The sequence below is a fragment of the Pseudorca crassidens genome, chromosome 19 (assembly GCF_039906515.1).
Source record: "Pseudorca crassidens isolate mPseCra1 chromosome 19, mPseCra1.hap1, whole genome shotgun sequence".
Classification (NCBI taxonomy): Eukaryota; Metazoa; Chordata; class Mammalia; order Artiodactyla; family Delphinidae; genus Pseudorca; species Pseudorca crassidens.
This window is the reverse complement of record NC_090314.1, coordinates 63,015,925-63,027,286: the sequence shown is the minus strand read 5'-3', so window position 1 is coordinate 63,027,286 and position 11,362 is coordinate 63,015,925. Positions and strand designations below refer to the sequence as shown.

The 11,362-nt window shown below is 62.0% G+C and overlaps 2 protein-coding genes across 8 annotated transcripts in view; one reads left to right on the top strand and one right to left on the bottom strand.

Annotated features, from left to right (window-relative positions):
• Positions 1-393: 393 nt before the first annotated feature.
• The window catches only part of AXIN2 (axin 2), a 29,009-nt gene continuing 18,040 nt past the window's right edge, over positions 394-11,362 (top strand). For 2 of the 7 annotated variants that reach the window (XM_067717070.1, XM_067717063.1), the window contains exons 1-2: positions 394-560; positions 3,096-4,031. In XM_067717070.1, coding sequence (XP_067573171.1) covers positions 3,217-4,031 — 815 coding nt within the window. In that variant the 5' untranslated portion in view covers positions 394-560; positions 3,096-3,216. Of the gene's footprint in view, positions 561-838; positions 1,195-1,672; positions 1,948-2,047; positions 2,348-3,095; positions 4,032-11,362 lie in introns of those variants that run through there. The other 5 variants (XM_067717068.1, XM_067717066.1, XM_067717064.1 and 2 more) reach the window with 5 other exon arrangements.
• LOC137211696 (basic proline-rich protein-like) lies at positions 493-2,442 on the bottom strand. Its single transcript, XM_067714244.1, has 2 exons — positions 2,384-2,442; positions 493-2,314 (listed from the first exon to the last, which is right to left on the bottom strand). Exons 1-2 carry the CDS (start codon positions 2,440-2,442, stop codon positions 493-495), a joined length of 1,881 nt encoding a protein of 626 aa, XP_067570345.1.

The window sequence follows — 11,362 nt, the reverse complement described above, 5'->3', positions numbered from 1 at the left end:
GACACTTGGCCATCCCATCCGGGGACTAGCCACTCCAAGCCCAAAGTCCCAGGGAAACTTGAACAGAGGTAGAAAAGTGTTCGATGATAGAAAACAAAACAAAACAAAAAAACCTGCCTGCTTGCAGTTCTTGCGATGGCCGGGATGCCACAATAAACTTGCTTTCCCGAGCTGGGGAGGACGCAGCAGGCCGGGGGAGGAAGCCAGAGCACTTGAAAGGCGGAATCAGAACTCGGGCCGGGAGCGCCCGGGTGGCCTCGGGGGCCTGGCGGGGGGCGGGGGCGGGCTGGGCCGGGCCGGGGCGGGCGCGGCGCGCTGTCCCTTTAAGGCGGGAGGCGCGGGCCGGCCGAGCGCGGCAGTGATTGGCGCGGCGGGATCACTGGCGGCCCGGGCCCGGCCCGGGGGAGTCGGCTGGAGCCGGCTGCGCTTTGATAAGGTCCTGGCAACTCGGTAACCACCCGAGCGCCGGGAAATAAAAATAACCCCTCGCAGTCATGGATCGCCGGGCCGCCGGGCGTCCAAGGCGCCCGTCTCCCCCGGCGAAAGCTGTGCTGTAAAAGGTGGGGGCGGAGGCGCGGCCCCGGCCGAGCCGCTTCCGAGCCGGGTCCCCCCCGGGCCGGGGGCGAGGTCGCGCCCAGCCGCGTCGCGGGCGCAGGGCGCGGGAGAGGGTCCGGCCCGGCCGAGAGGCGGCCGGGAGGGCGGCCGCGAGCCGGACGGCCCCGGAGAGGGGCGGCCGGGGCGCCGGGGACGGCCCGGAGCGCGGCGGGCGCGTACCTCCCTTTCAGGACCGTGCGCCGGCTCGCGCCTTTGAAGTGCACAGTGAAATCCACGGCGCAGTTTTTGTTGGAAGCGCCCGGAGGACGTTGGGTGCCCGGAGTGGTTGCTGGAAGCGGGGCCCGTGTCGAAAGCCGGGCCGGGCGGGGGCCGGAGGGGCCGAGGGCGGCCGCGGCGGGGGCGAGGCCCACTCGGATCTTCCGCAGAAAGAGGGGCGGCGGGGCGCGCCTCTGCCCCCTCCCTCGCCGCCGGGTTCCCCGCACTCCCTCCCCGGCCGCGCGACTCCCCCATGTTCCCCGACGCCGGGACCGGCCCGGGGGGGCCCGGGGCCGCGGCGGCGAGCCGATCCGGGGGCCGGGGCCGAGGCCCTGCCCAGGGCGCCCGCGAGGTCTGGGCGCTGAGCGCGCGCGCGGACCCCTGGTGAGTGCGAGGCCGAGGCGGCGGGCGGCCCGCGCGCTTTGATGTGCCGGGCGGCTCTTTGAAGTGGGCAGGCCGGCTATTTCGGGGCGCGCTCCGGGCGGGCGCGGAGAGGGGCGGCGGGCGCGGCGCCTGGCGCTCCGGGGGGCTCGGCCGGGGTGGCGGGGGCCCGGCGGAGAGACTTGTGCGAGTGGCGGCCGCGGCGGGGGCGGAGCGGGGGCAGATCCCCCTGCCCCGGGGGCGCCGCGCCGGGGCGGTGCTGGATGGGAGTCTGGGTGCGAGTGTGCGCCGGAGTGCCTTTGGGAGGTGGGATGAAAGGGTGGCGGCGCCCCCCGCCCCCTCCCCTCCCCCCGCCCCCTCCCGCCTCTCTCTCCTCCCCTCCTCTCCTCCCCTCCCGTCCTCCCCTCCCAGCCCCGGTCCGTGCAGAGGGGCCCCGAGCGCCGGCCGAGGCTCAGTCTGCGCGCCCGAGCGGCCCGAGCCCGGGGCGCCCGCGTCCCCCGCGTCTCTCCTGCCGCCCGGCCCCGTGCCCCCGGCCGCCCCGGCCCCTCGTGCAGAGAGGCCGAGCCTCCGCGCGTCGCCATTGCTGGACCGGCTGCCGCTTTCCGCGCTTCTCCTGCGGGCGCCTCCGACCCGGGCTCGGGGGCTGCGAGCGCCCACCGGGGCTCTGGACGTGTCGGGGTGGATTGGGGCCGGGCGTCGGGCCGGGGGGGCTCGGCGGAGATGAGAGCCGGGCCTCGGGCCGCCTTGGTCTTCCAGGTAACGGGGCCGCCCCACCTCCTCTCCGCCCGGGGAACGCGGCGCTACCGGCGGCCTGAGGCCCCGCACGGGGGCCACGCGCGCCCACCCGGAGCCCAGGGTTCCCGCCCCCGGTTCGGGGTCGCGCCCCCCGCCCCGCCCCTGCCCTCTCCCGAGTTTGATCCTCCCCTTGCTGGGGAAAGCGGCTGGTTTACTGGTTAGATAAGACTTTTTGCTTTTGGGAAAAAGAGGCTTGAGGTCAGCCGAGTCTGGGATTCCTGGCACAGGCAGTGTTAGCGTGAGATGGTCTCTGATCCGGTTTTGTAGGGTTTGCGGCTCCAGGAGGCGGGGGGCGCGGGGGCGACGGGTCGTGAGGCTTCTCTGCTCCCTGGCAAAGTTGGAAGATCAAAGCCTTGTCTGAGTGAGTGGATTTCTGGTTTGGGGGAGCCCGGAAGACCGAGGTGTAGACTGAGCCGGATTCTTGGCGGGAGGTGGGGGCGCAGCGAACGCTTCCATCTGGGTTGCGGGGCGGGGGCTGCAGCCGGGAGTCCGGGCGCCCGTTCCGCCCTGTGCTGGGCGGGCTTTCCTCCTCGGTCGAGGCTCTTCTGAATTTTTAAGGAGTGGGAGGGGGGGCGCAGGGGGAAGGGGTGGGTGGGGGGAATGGGAACCAGATGCCGGGGACGGGCGCGTTTGGAGCTCGAGTTATCTGTGCGGAGAGCCGAGTGGGGAAATTTACCGAAATTGGTTTCACCTGCACACAGCCCAGCGGCGCGGGGTTGCACGTCTTTGGAGTGGATGCTGTCGGGGCGAGGGGAGGGCAGGGGAGGGGAGGGCCGCCCTGCGTGCGCCCGGGCCGGTGGGTTTTTGGAAGCTGGTGTCTTCCACCTCCCGAGCCCTCCGCCTCCGCTCCCCCCTCCCCGCGCCCCTTCCCCGCCCCTTCCTCCTCCCTCCTCCCCCCCAAGCGTGCAGGGAGCTCAGATTTCGCCTTTGAAAAAGCAGCGTCTGATACTTTAGATGAGCACCTCGCAGATAGCTGGGTTGCTTGATTTGAATTTGAGGAGTTGAAAAGCCTGTTTACTTTCTTGCTTTGATGTTGGGTAGATCTGGTTTTGATTATATCAATACCCTTTTCTCTCCCTCTACCTCCCCCCCCTTCCTTTTCTTCCCAGAAAGGAGGCTCAGATGAGTCCCTGCTGACTTGAGAGAGAAAGAGAGACCACGCTGATTGCTGAGAGGAGCTGGAAGGAGAAAAAAAAAATTCCTCAACTCAGCGAGAAGAACTCACTCGCCATGAGCAGCGCTGTGTTGGTGCCTCGCCTCCCAGACCCCAGCAGCAGCTTCCGCGAGGATGCCCCGCGGCCCCCAGTGCCGGGCGAAGAAGGGGAGACCCCACCGTGCCAGCCCGGGGTGGGAAAGGGCCCGGTCGCCAAACCCCTGCCTGTCTCCTCCAATGCCAGGCGGAATGAGGACGGGTTGGGGGAGCCGGAGGGGCGGGCGTCTCCGGATTCCCCTCTGACCAGGTGGACCAAGTCCCTGCACTCCTTGCTGGGGGACCAAGACGGTGCTTATCTCTTCCGGACTTTCCTGGAGAGGGAGAAATGTGTGGATACCTTAGACTTCTGGTTTGCCTGCAATGGATTCAGGCAGATGAACCTGAAGGACGCCAAAACTTTACGAGTAGCCAAAGCGATCTACAAGAGGTACATCGAGAACAACAGCATCGTCTCCAAGCAGCTGAAACCTGCCACCAAGACCTACATCAGAGACGGCATCAAGAAGCAGCAGATCGACTCTGTCATGTTTGACCAGGCGCAGACGGAGATCCAGGCGGTGATGGAGGACAATGCCTACCAGATGTTTCTGACTTCTGACATATACCTCGAGTACGTGAGGAGTGGGGGTGAAAACCCGGCCTGCGTGGGCGGCGGGGGGCTGGGAAGCCTGAAGCTCGTGTGCGGCTACCTCCCCACGCTGAACGAGGAGGAAGAGTGGACTTGCGCCGACTTCAAGTGCAAACTGTCCCCCGGCGTGGTCGGCTTGTCCAGCAAGACCCTGAGGGCTACAGTCGGTGTGAGGTCCACAGAAACTGTCGAGAATGGATACAGGTGAGCCTTTGGTGGAGGGTGAGGGGCTGGGGGGAGCTTGGAGGATGAGCTGGCCTTTGCAGATGTTTTGAGTTAAGTAGGGTGGATGGACGGATGCATGTGCTGCTGAGGCTGACAAAGGCCTGTCCTGAGCTCGGACCGCTGGCCACGAACCCTTCGACCTTGCGTTTTGCTGTTGAAAGGGGCGGGAAAGCGACGCACACACAGCTGAATACCTGTAGTCTTCCGGTGCCGGCTTCACACAGGGGCAGGCAGTGTGCGTTCATGCGGGTCACTTCCTATCCTGGGCCAGTCTTGGGGTGGGGTGGTGGAGAGAGGACGGCAGCTTTTGATGCCGATGACTCACCAGCTACCAGGCACCGGTTTGGGAAGGGGCTGTTCACAGCTAAGACATAGGGAGTAGGATGGACGTGGCCAAGGAGGCACCTGGCTTGTGGCGGAGCCCCAGGAAATAACGTGCGTGCCCACGACCGTGGGGATAAGTGGGATCCGTTGAGCTTTCCGTTCAGATGAGAGCCAGCAATTGGCGTAACAGCTGGGCTTGCGGTTCTCTTTGTGGAATGAGGTATTAACCCTGCAAGAAACCCTCCTAAGGAGGGGAGGCCCTGTGACTTTCCCGAATGCAGGACCCTTAGCTTTGGAGCCGCTGATACATTATTCTGGGTTTTCAGTGCCTGCGGCCCGAGGAGCAGACCCCAGTTGATTATTGCGTTGCTTGGTGCTGATGGAGAAGAGGTCTTGGCCGGAGAAGACTGGAGAAGGGAAGAGCACCTTCTCCTTCGAGGCTTCAAAGACCAATGGTTCTTTATAGAATGGCCAAGTCTCAAGATTCTTGACCTTTGGAGGCAACTTCAGACCTCCTGTTAGAATGAGTTTTTCTGTCTCTTTCTCGCTCTCCCCTTCCAAATGTCCAAAAAGAGAGTGAGCCTCTCAATCCCAGGTTGCTGCGGACAGCATGAGGGGAGGGGCTGGCCGGGAGCCGCTTATCTCGCTGTCCATTGTGTCCGGCTCCGTGGGTTCGGAAAGGCAGACGCGATCTGGCGGCTGCCTCTCTGGAGGTTACCCTCCCTCTGTAGGGTCCGAGGTAGGAGGAGGGGCAGAGGAGCGGCGTCTGAGCCTGGAAGCCTGTGATCTCGGGGTGGCCCTGCAGGGAGGGAAGGATTGTGTTGGGTCCACCAGGGGGCGCGCCTGCAGCCTCGGGAGCCGGCCGTCTGCGCGCAGACATCTGGTCTACACCTTAAGTGGGAACGGATTGGCTTTTGCGAGGGAGCCAAGGATCACGTGAACGGAGTTGTTTCAGCATCTCTAAGCTCATGGCTTCAGGCTGTTTTGGAGGAAGATACTGGCTCTGGCTTCTGTGGCTGGCAGTCACGGGCCACCTGCCACCCCTGCCCTGTTCTGTTAGGTGGACGTTTGGGTAAACCCGCTGGCCTCCATGCCCTCCAGGTTGGCAGCGGTCGCCAAGGCTACTTAACGCCTGTGGTCAGGCAGCTTCTCCGAGAGCCTTCAGACAGTGCGGCTTCTGTGTCCTCCAGTGTCAGGGCCCAGAGCACCACCTTTGTAAACAGCGAGACAGGCTCCCCAGGTGGGACCCTGCTGTGACCCCTCCCCTTCGCGGGTGGGCAGGAGGACCCAGCCTTAGCGAGCCCCTCTCCCTGCCACAGCCCCGCGGCTGGGCTGTCACTAGGGTTCAGCTTTAGGGGGCGGGCCCTTGGGAGCGTCGGAGACCCCGGATGCAGGGCCTGGGGTGCTTTGCGTGTCAGCACTTGCCTTTTGGATGGGAACCGTGGGTGTTCACATACAGATGACACCTTTCGTTGGCCTCTGGGGTTTCCATACGAGATTCGTGTGCGTGTTTTCTCCCACTGTTGGGAAGAGATGACATATCTTACCCGGACTGCACATGTCTTAACCTGGGCATCATCAGAGAGAAATTAAGACGCACCCCGGTGTTTTGTTTAACATGCGAGGTATTCAAGGGTGCCTGAGGTGTGCTATTAGGAGCTGCCCCGAGTTATTCAGAGGCCCGAGTTGCAGCCCGGACCGCCTCTTACCGCCTGGGCTGAAGTCTTTCTGAAGCCCGTGTGTCCTCTGTAAAGGGAGCGGACAACCCTCCCTTCAGTTTATGTCACAGGTCGCTGTAACATTAGGACCAAGATAATAGACAGGAAAGCCCGTTGCGAAGGGAAATGTCTGAACAGTACTCATCACCGGCTGTGTGAGAAGCGCCAGCCAGGTTCGGGTCCCGCTTTCAGAGAGTGAGCCTTGGGTTCTAGCGCGTGTTCACTGTGAAGTTTCAGCATGTCCCCTCCCCGCGGCTTTCTCTGCTGGCGGACCTTGAGCCGCGTTCGCAGCTCTTCTGGGATGTGGGATCGGCCCCAAGTCAAGTCCGCCTCCCCGCCACTTGTCAGGCCAGGTGCAGTGAATGAACCAGGAGCCCCGAGTCCTGCCCTGCCGAGGGTCGGTCCCTTTCACCAGCTGTTGAGCAGCAGTCTGGGCAGCTGGATGCCAAGGGCATGGCTGATCTTTAAGCCCTTTGATTTCCTTGAGCGCTCAGAGCAGCCTTGTTTTAATGACTTGTTTGTGTCCTTACCGACGTGGTGTCAGGTTTCATGTAGAGTTGGAGCCTAGGAGCAGGCATGGTCCTCAGAGGGAGCGGCTCGGGTTGGAGAGGGGTCCAGCAGGAGGCCTGGGCTTCTGATGGTCCCTGTAAGTAACCCAGAGCCAGGGCGAGACACACAGACACACACACACACACACACACACACACACACGGGGACACACCCACACCCACACACACACCCACACACATGGGGACACACACAGACTACACACAGACACAGACACACACACACCCGGCCGCACACACACACACACAGGCTACACACAGACACACAGAGAGACTATGCACACAGACTACACACAGACACACACAGGCTACACACGGACGCACACACAGACATACAGGCTACACACACAGAGAAACTACAGACACAGACACACAGACACATTACACACAGTCACAGACACACACAGGCTACACACACATACACACACAGACTAGACACACACACAGTCATAGACACACACAGGCTACACACACACGTACATACAAACTACACACACACAGAGACTACAGACACATACACACAGACACACACAACACCTGGAGCATGGAGGCGTGTGCGGAGGGGCTGTGGAGTTCGGAGCCGGGGTCGGGATGCTCTCCTTGTCCTGCCCTGGGCGGTCTCACCTGTCTCTCACTGGACCCTCTGCTCTGGCCTCACGTAAAGTCAGGGGGCCCCAGCAGGTGGCTCCCAGCACTTCCTGTCCCCCCAGAGTGCTCGCTGATGGGGCCGGTTTATGCGAAGCCACTGGAATCGAGCTTGGCCTCCATCTTCAAAGCAAATGAGGCGAGAGGAGAGCTGTGCTGGAAGCAGCGGGCCACAGCGAGCGGGTGCAGGCTCTGAGGAGGGCGCTTTGCTGGGACACGCTTGTCGCTTGTCGAAGTTGGCCTGCTCTCAGAAGGGTGTTGCCTGATGCCATCTGCGTGCCTGGCCTCTCTCGCTCCAGGCAGAGGGCTTTTTTTTTTTTAATTTTTTTTTGCGGTACGCGGGCCTCTCACTGTTGTGGCCTCTCCCGTTGCAGAGCACAGGCTCCGGACGCGCAGGCTCAGCGGCCATGGCTCACGGGCCCAGCCGCTCCGCGGCACGTGGGATCCTCCCGGACCGGGGCACGAACCCGCGTCCCCTGCATCGGCAGGCCGACTCTCAACCACTGCGCCACCAGGGAAGCCCCTGTCAGAGGGCTTTTGAAAAGAAGAGCACACAGCCTTAGAAGCCAATACTTTTTAAGTTGCATTGTTGTGAGAGGGGACCCAGAAAGGGGTCCCAAAGGTCACGTCTATTGTGCTCTCTGTATGGGCTTTGCCCTGGTGTCTGGGGAGCAGGCGGGGGCCTGCAGCATCTCACTGAGATAAGAGATAAGAATGGTGGTGGGGGGCAGAGGAGGAGCCCACATTTCCCTTCCCTTAAGGTCCCAGGAGCCTCTGCTACCTGACAGCTGAAAGCCCTTTGCATATTGAAATTGCAAACCAGGTCTGTGGATGGATGCCCAGTGCAAAATCTGTACATAGGCCTTTACTCTCCAGAGCAATTTAAAACCCTTGCAGCAACTGGGAGCACAACAGTCCTGAAGAAACACTCAAAGCATCTGGGGACAATTACTGCAGTGTGGTTGAGTTTCTTCCCTTCTTCTTCTTCTTTTTTTTTTTAAAGCGATCACAAGAAAGCAGCTCTAATTCAGTTTCTTGAAATTACGTGATGATTTTGACAAAGTTCTGAGCTCTTAAAAAATTGAGTCTCTGTCTCTCCCCACAGGCCTGCCACCTTCCTCTGCCTTGTCCTGTTATGATGGTGGGAAAATCCCAATACTTATTGCAGGCAGCTGAGCTAAGAGCATATATTCCATTTTTAATTACCGGTCACACAGTAGCCCTCTATTTTGGAAGGGAGGGAGACGAGTTTATTTTGGGACCCGTGTGTCTGACCGGGAGCACAGAACTCTGTCCACGCTCGGGATCTGAGCGAGGTGCCCTTTTCTGTGGGGGAGGGAGGGGTTTCTGTTGAGTCATTTTCTCCCTGCAGAGGCTGAGTTACAACCCTCATGCTTGGGGCACCGTTAATGTGTTAATACCACGAAGGTAGCACCCTGAAGGGATGGAAAGAGTGTGTGAAGGCGGTTTAAGGCCATTTTGGCTCTTTTGATCTCCCTGCTACGCCTCTTAGGCGAAAACACCCCTCAGCAGCCCGCTTGGTCCTGGGTCCTTAAAGAAGGAGAGTGGAAAAAGCTTTGAGCTTCTGCCACGAGCCCCACGCTACCTGCGGCTGGGGAGGCCCAGATGGGGAAGACAGACCTGTCCCTGCCCTCGTGGAGCTTGCAGTCGCGTACACGGGACAGGCCCTCACCATGGAAACGCACTGACGCTGTGTAATTGTCATGATCAGGGTCACCCAAGAAGTCTTGTTTTTGTTGGCGGTGGTGTTTTGGAGCGTTCCTATGCCAACCCCGGAAACAGTGCCCTCGTTGGGCCTTTCGGAGAACACGCGGACCCCGTGCAGGTGGCCGTGTTTGAACTGCGCGCTGTTTTAGTGGAGCCCTGTGTCCATGGAGGTTGTGACACCTGGGGTCACCCAGCTGGCCGGGAGCCAGGCCAGCACCAGCCCGCGGCCTCTTGATTTCTGTGTTACTTGATTCCTGAAGTCCATCAGCTTCTCCATCCTGCTTTGAGGCAGCGGCCCATCGAGGCAGCTGGGGGCTTTGGGCCATTTTAAAGCCTTGGGCGACCCCGTGACCTGCACTCACCCGCCCCTTGGGGCTGCCCTGGCCGTGGAGAAGGGATTTTTTCTTTCTGGCTTGTACGCCATTTCCTCTTGTCCCACCTTCAGTGGCAATACCACCAGAGCCACCCTCCTCCTTATCGGCTAGGAGACTGTTCTCACTAAATCATCCCTCATCTCGTCTCTTCTCCAGAAAGACCAACTGCCTCTCCTTGGTTCTCACCACCTTCCTCTCTCTCTTGCCCTGGTGTCTGGAGATCCCACACTGAGGATGTGGGGACCAGTTCTACGTCATGGAAGATCTCACCAGCCTCATTGCATCATCGTAGAAAATCCTGGGGGCAGAGTGGTGGGGGGAGCAGAGTATCCAGGTGACAAGGTCAAGGTCGCTGGCCCGTGGTATTCAATGACCAGAGTGTCCAGGTGACAGGTCAAGGTCGCTGGGCCGTGGCGGTCAATGGGTTCAAGCGCCACGTTCCTCGTTTGCACTTTCTGGTCACTTCACCACGTCACATTCCTGGAATCTGGCTTGACGTTCCCGCCTAGCTCAGACCAACAGACTCGGGGTCCCTGCTGCCGTCACCTCCTCCAGGTGACCAGAGGTGGGTTCCACGCGGCCGGGCCTCCAGCGGGTGGCCTCCGACAAGACTTTCGGCCCTTGCTTGGGGCCCGTTACCTCCCTGGGGGGTCGTGAAGACGATCGGGCAGCAGACAGTCCTTGAGCCCCTGCCGGGGGCCGGGGGAGGGTGCAGCAGGGAGTAAACCAGGCCCTGCCCACAGCGAGCCCTACGTCCTGGTGGCCCTCGGGCTTCGTTAGCATCTCGGGGCGGCGGGGTTGGGCTGGACAATTATTGTCACTCTTGTTTGTTTTGTCACTGCAGCTAGAGGATAGGCCCCCTGAGGACAGCTGCCAAGCTGTTCTCCCACCTTTTCCAGCCCCGCTGCCCTCCCTCCCGCCAAACTGTGCAGCGGCTGCCTGCCTGCCCCACAGCCACTTCAGTGCAGCCTGGTGGCCCCCCAGACCCCTCGTGCCGCTGGGGAAGCCTCCGGCTCCCCCTCACCCAGCCAGCTTGACGCCCTCCTGCCCCAGGCTGGGGAGGACTGTCCACCGCTTCTCCCATCCCTGATCCTCACATCTGCTCCCCCCCCGTCCCGGGGAGCCACCCGGCCTCCCGGCCCGCCCCCTCCGACACTGCAGGGCCAGGACTTCCTCTTCCAGGTCACTCATCCTGCCTCTTATGCGAGAGCTCTTTGAAACGTCGAGGCTGGTCTCTGAACAGGGGCAGAGAGAGAGGCTGAATGGGAGCCACACGAATCCATCCCACACCCGCTGCTTCCAGCTCTGACATCCAGGGCTGCTGTGCTTGTGGGGCACATCTGTCAAACGGGCACACGCGCTCCTCGCCCAGGGGCAGTGAGGGCCGGAGGAGGTGGCGTGTGTCGGGCGCCTTCGTGCCTTCCTTCTGGTACCCCTGCCCAACCCCCGTCACGGGGACCCGCCTGCCAAGCCATGGGTGCCAGGGGACCAGAGACCGGGGCTGTGCACCTCACGAAAGGGCTGGGGCTCGGTGAGCACGGGCAGGAGGTGCTGTCACCTTTCAGGGGCCCCTTTCATCCGCCAACCCCGAGGCCATCTTTACAGACTGGCGGCTGCGGCCTGATGGAGTAAGTTCCCTTACTTGGACTCGGTGGCCCTGGCAGAGCGGGCCTGGGTCTCTGCAGACGAGGGCCCTTCCTGCCCACCGACCACGGCGGGTTCTGCCTCTCCCTTCCCTCCCGCACTGAGGCCCTCGCGGTGACACAGCAGGTGACACAAGAGGAATGCAGCCCAGCTGGGCCGGCACACTGGCGTTTCTGGGAGGAGGTCGGGGTGGGGGGGGGCAGAACAGGGCCAGAGGCACCGGAGCAGGGCCTGGACCTTCCTTGGAAACCGCTGTGCTGCTCCTCTGCGTCCGGAGGCCCTCGGCGGCCCTGGGGGGGCAGCCTGGCTGT